Here is a 14,633-nt window from a genome sequence, read left to right on the forward strand (position 1 = left end):
TTGCCCCGCGGTGCCGCCGCCGGTGAGGGCCGGGGGAAGCGGGCGGGCGGGCAGAGAGGGAGGCTTTTAAATGGCTTTGAGGAGCGGTACCTCGGAGGTGGGGCCGTGCCGAGAGGCTGGAGCGCCTTTGCTTATCGTGGCCGGAGTAGTGTACGTATTTTGGTTGTTTTTTTCCGATTTAGTGTGCAGCGTTTTAAGGACGGGGGCCGGGAGCGTTGCTGAACTCCTGGAGGATGTGGGTTAAATGAGCCTCTGCTGCGGAAACTCTTAACGGCTCTGCTTTGCCTTTAAAACACGGGGAGAAGGAGGTGGTGTGTGCTTGTTTAGGTAGTTCGAAAGAGAGGTAGTTTGGCTCTGCTCGCTTTAATGTGCTTGGTTTTAGTTGTCTTTAACAGAAATGTGCTCACTGGTGGGTATTTAAAAAAGAAACGACAACCAAACAACAGCACACTTCAGACTGAATAAGAGGTTAATGAAAATCATCGTGCATGCAGTCAGCGAATAGGACTCAATTGGGTGATTTCTGTTCCGGACTCTGCTGTGTTTTGGGGAGATCCGTGCATTTAATTCAGCGTGCGTCTGTCCTCTTCACGTGTTGTCATTTGAAAGGAAAAATATCCCCCAAATGTTCTGGTTTTTGCATGCACCTGCCTTTCCAAATCCTAACTCCCCGGAGTTGTGCGTGGCGCTCTCACGGAGCCAAAGATGCCCGGTCCGTGTCCAGAGCCCTGCTATTTATAAGACTTGGCAGAGCGGGGGAGGAGGAGGAGGGATGCAGCAGCAGGCTGTTGTTTGCCTTTTGCATAAACTACCGAGGCAGGTTGCATATTGTTTGAGATGTTGCATCGGTGGAGGCGGGATGGGGGGGGGGGGGGGAGAAGGGCAGAAGCTGGGTGGGGAAGAAGTGCAGAAGCTGAAGTGTTCCTAATCTTTCTCTTCCTAGGGACTGTGGATCTGCGAAGCGCTTCCATCCGATGTGAATGCAGTGTCCCCTGTGGGATGCAGTAGGTGATGCCCAGCTCTACTGCAATGGCAATTGGAGCTCTCTCTAGTTCTCTTCTCGTAACCTGCTGCCTCATGGTTGCCCTCTGTAGCTCCACCATACCTGTACAAAAACTGGCCAAGGCTCAAGACAAACAGGAGATAAAGGCGAGCCAGGAAAAGAGGGATCACACATCTACAAGGGACAGCCAGACAGGCCCGGGGAAAATGAATGAGATCGGCAGGAGCGGGAGGGAGGAGGGTAGCAGGGACTGGAAGAGCAAAGGAAACAGGAACTACTCGAACAAGGAGTCTTGGACTAAGCAAAAGCAGGCTTGGAACAGCCAGGGGACGAGCAGTAAATCCGGGAGCATTCAAGTGCAAGAGCAAAGGGACGCTGCTCCCGAGGAACCTCAGGTGGCTGAAGATTCGTCTCTCCCAGAAGCTGTTGCGAGCGTCACTCCCGAGCCTCCGGAGGAGTACGCCTATCCGGACTACCGTGGGAAAGGCTGCGTGGACGAGAGCGGCTTCGTCTATGCCATCGGGGAGAAGTTTGCGCCGGGCCCCTCTGCCTGCCCCTGCCTCTGCACAGAAGAGGGCCCGCTGTGCATACAGCCCGAGTGCCCCAGGCTCCACCCTCGGTGCGTCCATGTGGACACCACGCAGTGCTGCCCGCAGTGCAAGGAGAGGAAGAACTACTGCGAGTTTCGAGGGAAAACCTACCAGACCCTAGAGGAGTTCATGGTAAGGGCTGAAGCCAAAAGTCATTTTGTGGGTCCTTCTGTCGTATAAAGGGGCGTTATGTTCTTCAAGTGCTTTCTCGGAGGGCGTTCTGGGTCTCCCCCTCCCCTTTTCATTTCTGTGTTAATACTACTTCTGCAGTGCTGTAAAATATTCCCCTTAAACATGACCTTTCTTGCTCTATGATACTGTAACATTTTTAAATGAGGGGGCTGATCTTTATTAATTCCTTTGGTATTTACAGTAAAAAATGCTACTTGAAAGGATGCTTCTTGGGTGATGTGGATTTTATGAGAATTTCCAGCGTTACATTTGCTTCCTTATTTAACTGTTAACTGTGAAACTTCCACCTTGCAGGGATCAAGCAGGGTTTTGTGGACTAACTTCTATTCCTAATAATCAGTCTGTGATGACACCTTTTTGCCAACAGTCATTTCTCTCTTCCTTTTTTGCTGTTTAAACTGTGCTGCCAAGGTTGCCTAATGTTTGCTTTCTGAGAATGATTATGGGTCTTCTTTTTAATAAAAGCATGGTTTGCAGTCTGAATTACAGTGATACCTAAACAACGGACTTGAAAAGATTTATGTTTAGGGAAATCCTTTTAGAGTAGGGCCTTTTTAGCACCACTGTGCAAGGTCATTATCATTGAAAATGCAACGTATTACAGTGCACTGAAAAGTTTTGGAGTTGAGGCCAATTCCCTGGTTGCTTACCTTGCCTTTTTCCCCTTTAGTATTTTATTGTGGCTGAGATCTGCAAGCAGGCTCTAAGAATTTGCTTGCTGATGACTGTTAGGTACCAGGCTGGTTCAAAACCCATTTCTGAACACAGCTGAGATTTTTGAGCTGAATATGTTGAGGGGAGTATGAAATCCAGTTCAGGGTTCTGGCAGCTCGAGCCCCTCTCAGGATGGAGAAAAAGCAAATGTATTTGTGAAGGCTGTAAATAAGTTGCCACTTCTGCTCTCTGTGGTATTTGTGTGTTCTTGGAAACTTAACTTCGATTCATAATGTCTTTCCACATTCTTCAACTTCTTGAAAAATAAACAAATAAATAAAGGAGCAGAATTACTCTCTCTGGAATAAATCACAGTGTTTCCCCTTGTACACATTACTGCCTAAAGAGAACATCATCAGTGATTTTTCGAAGCATGGCAGAAAGCATCATACCATCCTCCCTTTTTCCGTGTCACCCTCAAGGATTGCATTCAGCTTCAGGGTGGCAGCTTTCTATTTTAAGAGGGAGAAGGTACTTTTCGTAGCGGCTAGTTGGTGTGACCTTTTTGGAGGTGGGTTGTGAGATCCTTCCTTTTCCAGAGAAGTTAATTCTGAGGGGTGGCCAAAACAGTGATGTTTCTGCACATGGTCTCTGTATCAAAGTTTTAAAGGCTTCTCCCCCACACTCTTCTAACGAGTTGCATTTCTTTGTCTTTATATAGTGGTGTTGTATTCATGGCTGTAAAGCAAGCCTAAAATACCTTATTTGAGGTGTGTAGTGAGAGAATAAAACCGTAGTGCTCCCTGTTACATTTGAACATGGCTGGCAGCCTTGGTAAAAAGGGAGTGCTGAACGGTGATGTTTACAGAAATGTTCTGAAAAGACTTTGGCTTTCAGCTTTCTTTTTAAGCCCATTCAGCCTTCAGCCCTTGTGTTGATGCCTTCCTGTAATGAAACATCAGTTCCCTTACTACTTTGTGTTAGCCAGCTTTAGAAACGTGAGTGAGAAGGTTTGCCCGCTTGGGCTGCGCAAGCAAAGTTACCGACGCAGTTAGGCAGTGGAGCTGCAGCCTGTTTATTTTGACGTGTGAGGACATTGGATTTTAGTTGGGCTTCAACGTTGGTTCCAATATTGTGAGCACAAAACTGTAAATGTAGCTGTTTGCCCGTGCCACTGCAATCAGTGGAGGTGTCTGGCAAGGTAAGGTACAGATGTAGCCAGATTGCTGCTGCTCAGTGGAAGCAATTGCAAATGCAAGTAATTGCACACGGTTTCAAAGGCCATTTCACAAGTTCAAAGCTGATGGTCTTATAGAGGTTACTAATATGCTATCTCTTGATTAAGGTCAGGGAAGGAGTTATAAATGGATAGCAATCTGATTTTTCTCTGTTTGCACCTTCTTTTTATGGCAGAGAGTACCAGACATCACTGAAGGAAGGTGACCTCCTAACTTTTAAGTGATGTTATCTGCACAAACATTTATGTATAGATGTGTAAATATGCGTGCAAGTTTGGAAGTTTGCTTATATAAAATCCGTATATGGCTTGGCATGGCAAAAAATTGCCCTGACCGGAGCCGGTGCTAACTCAGAAGCTGAGCGTGCCAGGGAATGGGAGGTTTGATGCATTTCTTCTTTGGTTCACAGTCCTTCCTGCAGGCTTTGCTTTTGTGTGTGTGTGTATGCACACATTTTTCTCTTTCCAAAAAGGCCATGGATGTTGACACAAAACACAACACAGGTGCGGGGGAAGGATGAGGTCTCAAAGCTGTTTCCATCAGCACCACTCTGCTCTCCTGTGGGTATCTTGAGGCAGGATGGCAGAGGGATCACAGCATCCATACGAGTGGAACTGGGAGCAGAAGCCTTAGTTGGTGAAATGCAGTGAGGATAAAATTCTGCGCTGGAGCTGGAGATTGCTGAGCACGTGCTCTACTAGATGTTTTTCAATCTTACCGTAAGATTTGAAAATGCAAGCTGACTTACAAAGTAGTAGTCTTACAAGGACCATAAATTTTCTTCAAAAGTGTAATATGGTTTGGGAAAGACCTACTTTTTTTGAAAGTTGCTGCTTCATGTGTTTTGTTTAGAATTTTTCTGCTACCAAAATTTGTATTTATTTGTGAGTAACTTGGAAATCCGGAAGTTAACAAGCCCAAATGGATTTTGAAACACCTGTGGTATTTTGAAGGCATAGAGAAGTAAAATAAGGCTGATATGTTTATTCTTGTCAGCCTAACCCCATTCATGTTCTCCCGAGTTGCCTAAGTGGCAAGGAAATACTAATAAAAATGCCAGCACAATAGCAAATCAGTTTAGGATTATGACTGATTTTTTTATTTTTTTTTTTTTCAAACTTGGATGTTTTCAAAGCTCAAGGAACCAAATGTAGATTTTTTTTTTTTAATTCTGATTTTTTGTTCATTTGTTTTTTTGTTTTGTTTTTTAATTAAAGTTTGGCATGTGGAAAGGGGGAAGAGAAAGCTCAGCTTATTTTGGACCAGAACTTCAATGGCTGCAAATGATTTGTCACTTCTTAATTATGACAATTTACACTAAGTTGCCAGATAAACCTACTACTCCTACTAAGCTACAGTTTTCTTCATGCCACGCTAGTGGGAAATCTACCTGTTTACACAGTGGTGTGTTTGCTTTTTTACAACATCTGCAACTCCATTTATACATCTGCTATGAAATTCCCTTTAAACAATTCTAAAGAAGGGGTTTTTTTGCCATCTGTACTCTTTATTTTCTACAGGTTTTACAGCTGCCTAGTGAATACTTAGGACTTCTGTGCCTCTCGTCGTCTTCCCACAGTTTTTGCATGGGCAGAACTACTGCTGCTGTAGAGTTAATAGCTTCATCTGTATACCACAGAGACGTGGTATCATTAGTCTTCAGAGAGAGGTTGATAGGTCATATTATTTCCAGTCCAGCCTAGTTATGTCAGATGTGCTAAGCGTGAGTGCTGCTGGGCTGGTCGTTTCCCAGAGGAACAAGTGGGATGCTCGTTGCATTGGCTGCCACTAGGAACTGCACTGCAGGTGATGCGCTTACATTATAGTAGAGGAGAGGAAACGAAGGACCAAATGTGTCTTTTCATTCTGATTTATTTAGCTGTTGTTATATATACGCACTGTCTTATTCTCTCTCTCTCTCTCTCTAGTGATGATTATATCTCCAAGTATTAAGCTGCCATTAAGATGCAGAAGGATGTGGGTTTTTTCTACAGTTCCTGCTACATACTGATGATATATAAAAAGCAATACACTACCATTTAGTCCAAAGATAAACAGATAAACATTGACACTAATACCATTTTAGCAGCCATTGTGGTTCACTTACATGCCTGAAAAGAGCTTTGCAGAAAAAAACACATGGAGACCTTCCTTAACTCTGCTACCATTACTCATATTGGTGGGTTGTGCAGACAACAGTACTTCTTAAAGGTGTACTATAGTTATTCCCCTCAAATCCCATGATCTATTTTACAGGAAGGGTATTCATGACTGCAGTATCACATTAACAGTGTACTCCGTTCATGAAAGATGTAGTCTTCAAGTGTATGTGCTGTATAGGATTGAAATGCATTATTCTGAATCATCATTAGATTAGATAAAGATTAGATCAATTTTGTTTCTCATTCAGTAGTATTTTCAATGCTTCATTAAATGGCTTCTTGTTCAAGGAATTTTAGGCTTCCGTCAAATTTGGAATTCTAGTAAACAACCTACTTAATTAGAATATGTTTCAATTTTACAGATGAGAGATTTTAGGAATAACATCTGTGTGCTGTCTTGTTTCCTGATTATCATCAGATACTCTAGTTTTTACATCACTTCTAATGTTGAATGGCACAGCTACTAAGTGGAGTCCTGGGAGAGGGAATATCTGCTGTTGTAGTTACTGGTCTTGTTGAACTGTAATCATTGGCAAATTTGCATGTTTTTCAAGTGATGGCAAAAAGTGTTGAAACCAATTGAAAGCTATACGTTTGCCTTGTTGAGCCTGATCCTTGGAATGGAGTTTTAGTAGCATTCATCAAGTAGGATTAATTAAAAAAGAAAATAAATAAATAAATCCTTCCCAAAAAGCGTGTTTTCATAACTTAGTAAGTATTGTTTCTGGATATAACCCCAGGGGGAAGGATTCTTACTATTGACTTATAGATAGTTAGGAGCTCAGGTTTGCTGACACTCAAAATGTCACATGCAGTTCAAGTGATTACCTGGAATATCTGAGCCTTTCGACTCTGAACACTGGATCACAAACCTCCTCGTCTGCTGACACTCCAGCTCTGCAGGTGAACGTGGCAGTTTATAAACAATTACAGGACAAAATTCTTGTCCCAAGGCCTGCAATAAAAATCTGCAGTACTGGGCTGTCAGCCTCCTTGTAGCATTTTATAAATGTCTGGTGTGGTGTTATCCTGAGTAGAGTGTAAAGCAAGGAGAAAACTGGAAGTGAGTAACTGGCAAAGGAAGCCTGAAATAAATAATAGTAATAAAAGCAGAAAGTAACACAGCAAGAGACCCTTCTTAGGCTTTCTAAGCAGAGGGGACAGTGTGAAAAGATATGTGAGTGCATAAGCAAATAACAGCCCTGGCAGGTGGGAAGAGAAGTGGCAAAGCATGGATGAGCATTTAGTTGGAGCTGATGCTGTGCAAGCGTCAGCATGGTTGAACTTTGGAAGTGAGAAAGATGTGAGAGAGGCAAGCAAGCAGAGAATGGATTTGAGGAAAAATGTGATGGGCTGCCTAAGAAATAAGGAGAAGAAACCAGGTGATCTGCAAGTTACATGCCTGGATGATTCTTCACAAAGAATAATTCGTTTTAGATTTGAGGTTACTCTGCTTTTAGTGGAGAAATGCAGCGGGTGGTTGTTTGGCAACTGGAATCTGAATGAAAAAGGGTCTATAAAAAAAGACCTCATCCTTAAATAAACCTAGAACCTGCACAGATTGTGGATTTAGAGGGTCACTGGTAGTAACGTTCAGCTGCATTTTCACCCTGCCCTCTGAGCACGGATGCCAGTGTGGGTTTTTTGAGTACAGCAATGAGATTTACAGTATACCGTTTATTGCTCTTTAGCACCCTTGCTTCCCTCTACCTCCAGCTCCTTGTGTGGTACGAGGATGTCAGCGATGCAATGTGCAGCGCCTGGTCAGAAACACTGAAGAGGACAGCTGGAATTGTACATGTGGCAAATGCAGACATTTGAAAGTCCATTTTTTCCCAAATAGGGCCTTGATGCTGTTTTGTTTGGAATTAATTTCATTGAAGTAGGTCATTCAGGTAATTATCTCATGGTACTCCTATTCTGTAGAGTTCTTCAAAACAGTAACATTTCAGTAGGTAAAAAGGATGGCCTGTATTTTGCTTCACCTCTTTCTTTGAATTGCAGTTTCTTTTCAGAAAGTTACAACTACTACAAGAATGGTTCAAATACAATTAACCTATGGGAAATACCTGAATTCAAAGGATTTTTTTTTTCCTTACTTCTCTTTGAAAATGGTAATTTTCAATAAAACGCAGCTTCCTGCTACTAAAAAGCTTTCAAACCTGGAAAAATTGCAATAAGGATTTCCATTAAAAGAACTTCCATAATTCATTTAGCAAAATTTTTCTTCTTTAAATACAATATTTTTTGCTAAATTATTTTTTGAACCTCTAATGGAATTAAACCAGATTTCATAAATTATGAACGTAATTTGCTGGAAGTTCATTAGAAGTGTGGTAGGGAAATTTTTGCTTTATTTGTGTTAAAAGTCTGAAGTGTTCTTGTTCCCAGGATCCCTTTGACTTTCCCATTTGGGGCACAGGTTCAGAGCAGAACCTGTGTGGTTTTTCTGCTGCGGTTCTGTAATTTTGCAGGAGCCCAGCTTCACTCTGCATTATTCAGACCACAAAAAGCATTTTTTTAAAAGGGGGAGGAAAAAGAGGTGAAGGAAAGAAGAATGCAGATAGGAAGGTAGGCATTGCACACTTCAGGAGGGCATTAAGTGAAAGAGTTAAAAGATGACCGGATTTGTGTTTCAGGTTTCTCCGTGTGAGAAGTGTCGCTGTGAAGCCAATGGTGAAGTGCTGTGCACTGTCTCAGCCTGTCCCCAGACGGAGTGCGTGGATCCAGTGTATGAGCCCGATCAGTGCTGTCCTATCTGCAAAAATGGTAAGTGACGGCAGCAAAACTAGAAAGGGGGCTTCTGTCAGAGAGATCGACGTTGCTCTGTTCTGGTTTTGGAAAATAATTCAAATATTTTCCTTTTTCCCCAAACGGAGATGGAGAAGAGTTTTCTGTGGGTGATGTCTTTCCAGTGTGCGGAGCCAGATCTTCTCTTGACTGGGATGGACTTGATTATGACCTACGGGGATTTTTGTCACCCAGGAGACAATTAGGGTGTTAATACCAGATATTCATGTGGCTTCTGAATATAAATTTTGCATGAACTCGTTGTGGATATGTTTTATATAGGCATACAAAACAGAACTCAGGCTCTTCATGTTATCCACCTTTCAATGTGAGCAGTAAAAGTTACTTTTGTTCTCCCTTCTTATTTGTTCCCCTTTCAGAGGTTCTTCTCTTCTTTTTTATTTTTTCTGAGGCAAATCGAATGTACCTTATTGAGCTCATTTAATTTTCATAACTAAATGAATTAAACTCCCAAGTTTAATTGAATATTTTTCGTAACTAAATTAGACAGAAAGTCTCTCTACTCCCAGCAAGGGCTAGCATTAGATCAAAGTCTTGGTCTATTCAGAGGAAAAAATTACATGACACACTAGCTCATCATTTATAAAGAAGAAATGATAATTTATTAATAGAAATGAAAGCTGCAAAATCTCAAATGAAATTATACTTAAAATGAAAAAAGACATTTAAAAATATTCAGATAATTTTCAGCCATGTATTATTTCTCTAGAATAGGTGGGTTCCATTACATTAGCTAAAACAAACTGATTAAAACTGTGGAAAAGCTAGGGGAGGAGAGAGTGTACAACATACGCTTTCCACAAATTCAACAGTAGATGATAAGGGATAGTTAATTGCATTGGAGGAGTTTCATTTGTATGGGCAGAAAAGTAATTGCTTCACATCCCTTAATTGGTTGTTACAACCCTGAAGGAATTTGTTCTCGGCTGTACAGCTTAAGGGCACTCTGCTTAGAGATGAGGACAGGCATTTTTTGAGGCATTTAGGGACAGTTAGTGAGAAAGGCTCAATTTGGGAGCTGGTGGTATGACAGCTAGTCGGTCCGGAGGATCCTTTAGCACTTGTTTGATGGCAAGAGCCTTCTGACATGCTCACAGGCTTTTTGTGTGCACCACACTCTGCGGCGGTTCCCCAAAGGGGAAGGTCTATTTTCAGTATCGGAGATGGAGTTACAAGCATAATGTGTGAAGTCTATATAGTCTTTTCCACTGAGTTTCTCCAGTGGTGTTAACGCTGTTTGGAGCTGGATGAACTTTCCATTGGTGCACGTTCTCCCACAAGCATCAACATAATGCACTGCAGTGGCCATCTCCGAGCAGTGGCTTGCCTTTGGATTAAGGTGTTACTGCAGTGTGGGGCTTGGCTTAGCTGTTCGCATAGATCCCCTGACATGTTTCCCAGAAATGGGGCCTGTTTAAAAAAATCATACATAAACATGCCTTAGTTGTGAGCAGGCTACCTCTCTGAGTGCTAAAGCTGAATTACCCGAGTTCTGCCTGCAAGAAAACGGTGGACTTGTTCCTCAGCGTCTGAATCCCCAATATTAATTGCATATTCCTTGGGTGTGCCCACAAGCTGGCATCCCTGACCCAGTTTCAGACCAAGGTGACCAGAGCTGACTGTTTCCAGTGAGCTGTACTGTCACTTCTCTGCATGTCAGAGAACTAAGAGTGGCTTTCCTTGTTAGCTTTTAGACGAGGAAAAAAAGCATTAACAATAACAACAAAAACAGGATAGTTCAGAAGAAGCTCGACTTTTCTGGGTCAGCAGCTTCAGTACAGTATCACAAAGAAATTTCTGAGGAATCCTCTCCATCTGAGGAGTGCATTTAAAAAAAAAAAAATCAGGCTGTTTGCTTTCAGAGCTTATTTTAAAGCATAGGACAAGTGCAGTTTGCAAGGAACTTCAGTGAATTGCTGAATGTTTTCAATTAGATTGGAGCAAAAACCTACTGAGCAGGAAAACCTAGCCTGCCTCATCCCCTCGTTTTCAAGCCTACTGGAACAAACGTGCTGTGAATGTGAGTCGGGGAAACAATCATCACGTTGTGCTTCAGGGTTCATCGTTGCAGCAATGACATCAACGACATCGTGTTAGTGACCCAAAAGAGCTTGGGTGATGTACAAGGGAGCTCAGCCGCAAAACCTGAGTGGTGGGAAAGGTGGAGCCGTGGAAAGCGTATAAGTGAGGTGACTGCTGTCATGCTCTGCATCCCGCCCTCCGTAGAGTAAGAAGGGGTGGGAGGTGAAGTTTGGGTTCTCTAGATTTACTAACATTTGTGTGTTAAAAATGCACAAAATCCAACTCAGATTTCATTCCCTTTCCTGGCACTTCATAGCATATAAGACTTTCCCAACTTGCCTGGCCTGTGGATTGCTGGCAGTGAACCAACAGAGTCAGGGCTAAGCAACTACATCCATCACTGGTAAGACCACATACAAATGCCTGATTAAGAATTATGGAGGAGATCTAGGAAAGTCTGCCGTTATTAGAAATGAATGAATTCAGTCTCTTGGCATGTGTGAGACACTGTGCGTTACCCCTTGTGGGAAAGAGCGAGTGTAGTTGACTTCCCCAACCTGATTCCACAAAAGTGCTGGCAACCCTTCAGATGAGGGACGGATAGGTAACTGCCCATCGGGCTTACAGAACTGCGCGCAAGTATAGGTACAGACTTACTGTGAATGTAAGAAGTAGTGAATGGAAAACTTGAAGAGTGAAGAATGGTCTTTGTGTAGGATTTAATAATCTTCTATATCACATCCCGACTTTCAAGAAGGAGCCTAGATACTTCTATAGCTGGAGATGTTATTTTCTTCTTTGTGGGCAGGGACAGGGAGTACTTTAAAGAAGTATCTGCTCTGAAAAGTAGTCTGTAGAAGGGATAAAAGGTGGCACCTCACTGAGAAAATCCTGGGGTGAGGGGAATTTTCCTGCTTTTTATGTCTCAAGTCACTACAGCTAAGGGAGCTGTTTTGTGTTTATCTTACATACACGCCCTGCAAGGAAGCAGGTTGGGGACAGAGGGGAATGGAAGAGAGGCTTTCTTCTGGTGTGGGCTGACGTGTTGAGCTTCACGCTTTCGGTAACCAACAGCAGCAGTAACAAGAAAAAACATCTGGAAAGTTAAACCTGACTTCAGAGAGTTGCATTAAGTAACAGGTGCCCAGTTCGGATCTCCATCCTGCTTTACAGTACTAGCAACGTAGTTACTTCTGTGGAAGCCGTCCCTGTTCACAGCGATATCAATAAGCTCAGAATTGGCTACAGACACTTCTATAGTTCGTATGGAGTGAAGGGTAAAGATAATCGGCATACAATTCCCTTTCCATTAGGAAAAGGCTGGGCACTTGTCACTGATTCATTTGGGGCAGTGGGAGGGGGTGGGGTGTAATACTGAAAGTGAATTACCTTGCTAGATTAAATTACCTTGGTTGTCTGTTCCACTTCTGTGTCCAGTATTAGAGCCCTAATAGGCATACACCGCTGAATGCCACTTTGCCTGAAGCATGCAGCCATGGAGCAGTTGATGGAGTTAAGGGTGGCCCTGCTCCTGCCGGTGTCTTTGCAGGAGGATGAGATTAAACCTGCAGCCCACATGGAGACTGGAGGGGGAGGCGTGGCTGCTAGACCAAAAAACATTTTGTTCTAAGGTCCCCGGGAGATTTTTATTTCATTATATGGCTGAAAGATTGCCCCAGATAAGATGAAGCTGATCCTGGTGCCTTCCTAGCACTTTTCTGTCTGTGCGTCAGTGTTGTTTCTGTGTCTGCAGCAGGGAGAGCTGAGCTTCTCCTGTCAGCGAAGGCTCGTAACTGCGCAGCCAAAAATATAAGCGCTGATGCCCAGGGAGTCACATGTGTTCTCAGGGCTGTAACATCCACAGGAGATGTCTTGTCTGTTATCGCTGGCTGTGCAGTAGGGAGACTTTACTCTGGATGTAGTCATTTCAGGCACCTTAGGTGGGACGAGTCAGGACCTCATTTCATAATTGGGTTCATAGTTACAGTTGAAATGTATGCATCATGTGGTTGAAATGGTTGCCGTTAGTAAGGTGCAGGTCTAATATGATGTGGCCAGAGAGGGTAAATGGTCATGGTTTTGTATACCCATACTGTGAGGTTGACTCACTGAAACTTGCTTTAGTACCTTTATGTACAATTACAATGTTTAAGCATGGGGTGACCTGAGAGTGCCTCTGAATGGCAGGTGGGGACCTCCGTCTGTGCGAAGGAGCTCTCAAGGGGGACAAAATCCTGATAAAGGCTGGCAGAGCTGCCCTCCCCTTCTGCGACTGTTGGTATAACAGGACTGATAACTAATCCCAGTTCCACCCATGCTGTATGCAGCAATGTGATTTGTTCCCTTCTGATGTGTTCATTAGTTCAGGCATGTGAATGTTTGTGTATGCAGGGTAGTATTTGTTCCATGTTTCTGTGTGCGTGAGTCGCTTAGCAAAAACTTCTGCACAAAATTCCCGCTTTAATAGGCTGTATTTGACAAAATGATTTATAATATGGGACTGTTAACCAAGTAATATTAATCTTTTACGGGGAATTAATATTTTTGGGGAAAAACACCATTAAAGTTACATGAACAGCTGTATGTGATTAAAATTGCCTAGTGAATATGCAGGTAGGTTGAAAAACTGTAGCAGATATTTTGGCAGCTATTTATTGAAAACAAAAAAATACCAGACTTGCTTCTTTTTGGCTGTGTTGGGCATTTGAAGTGGCTTCCAAATCTGGTAGGTGAAGTCGGTAAACTAGTTGCAGTAGTTTTTGTTGTTGGTTTCTGCTGTTGATGAAGTCAAGAGGAAGTTCAGTCCGTGTCGTCTTAATTCAAGGAATTCCTTTTAACCCCATTTCATCTCTCTGCTCACCTCTCTCATTTTCTCTCTCGACTCTGGGAAAGTTGGTGGCTGCACAAGTTATGTGTGCTTCCTGTGCAGAAATCACAGAATTTTCTTCTTGTGCCGTTTTTTCCACTTAGATCAGAACCTGTTTAAATGTGCATGGATTACCACTGCAAACTGGGCTGAGCAAAAACTTACACCAAAACCACATGGTCCTTGTCGTTTCCAACTCACATACCTGTGCGTGCATGCACACGCATACAGGATCCAGTGTTGACTTGGTATTCTTATGTTGGGCTGGCTAAGTAGTGGTAGGTGTTATTTCCTCTAAGGGTTTTTATTTAGGGTACAAGTTATCATAGAATCATTGAGGTTGGAAAAGACCTCAAAGATCGAGTCCACCCATCAACCCAACCCCACCATGCCCACTAAACCATGTCCCTAAGCTGATTAAAATTGCCTAGTGAATATGCAGGTAGGTTGAAAAACTGTAGCAGATATTTTGGCAGCTATTTATTGAAAACAAAAAAATACCAGACTTGCTTCTTTTTGGCTGTGTTGGGCATTTGAAGTGGCTTCCAAATCTGGTAGGTGAAGTCGGTAAACTAGTTGCAGTAGTTTTTGTTGTTGGTTTCTGCTGTTGATGAAGTCAAGAGGAAGTTCAGTCCGTGTCGTCTTAATTCAAGGAATTCCTTTTAACCCCATTTCATCTCTCTGCTCACCTCTCTCATTTTCTCTCTCGACTCTGGGAAAGTTGGTGGCTGCACAAGTTATGTGTGCTTCCTGTGCAGAAATCACAGAATTTTCTTCTTGTGCCGTTTTTTCCACTTAGATCAGAACCTGTTTAAATGTGCATGGATTACCACTGCAAACTGGGCTGAGCAAAAACTTACACCAAAACCACATGGTCCTTGTCGTTTCCAACTCACATACCTGTGCGTGCATGCACACGCATACAGGATCCAGTGTTGACTTGGTATTCTTATGTTGGGGGCTGGCTATAGTGGTAGGTGTTATTTCCTCTAAGGGTTTTTATTTAGGGTACAAGTTATCATAGAATCTCAGAGGTTGGAAAAGACCTCTAAGATCGAGTCCAACCATCAACCCAACACCACCATGCCCACTAAA

General features: G+C 42.9%; 1 protein-coding gene across 1 annotated transcript in view; it reads left to right on the forward strand.

The window, feature by feature from the left end:
* The first annotated feature begins 299 nt into the window (after positions 1-299).
* VWC2 (von Willebrand factor C domain containing 2) overlaps positions 300-14,633 on the forward strand; it is a 60,331-nt gene continuing 45,997 nt past the window's right edge. The window contains exons 1-3 of the mRNA XM_009282884.1: positions 300-343; positions 944-1,725; positions 8,479-8,608. Of these exons, the coding sequence (XP_009281159.1) occupies positions 1,012-1,725; positions 8,479-8,608 (844 nt within the window). The 5' untranslated portion in view covers positions 300-343; positions 944-1,011. The remainder of the gene's footprint in view (positions 344-943; positions 1,726-8,478; positions 8,609-14,633) is intronic.

The sequence above is a fragment of the Aptenodytes forsteri genome, unplaced genomic scaffold, assembly GCF_000699145.1.
Source record: "Aptenodytes forsteri isolate BGI_AS27 unplaced genomic scaffold, ASM69914v1 Scaffold150, whole genome shotgun sequence".
In the NCBI taxonomy this organism is placed as follows: domain Eukaryota; kingdom Metazoa; phylum Chordata; class Aves; order Sphenisciformes; family Spheniscidae; genus Aptenodytes; species Aptenodytes forsteri.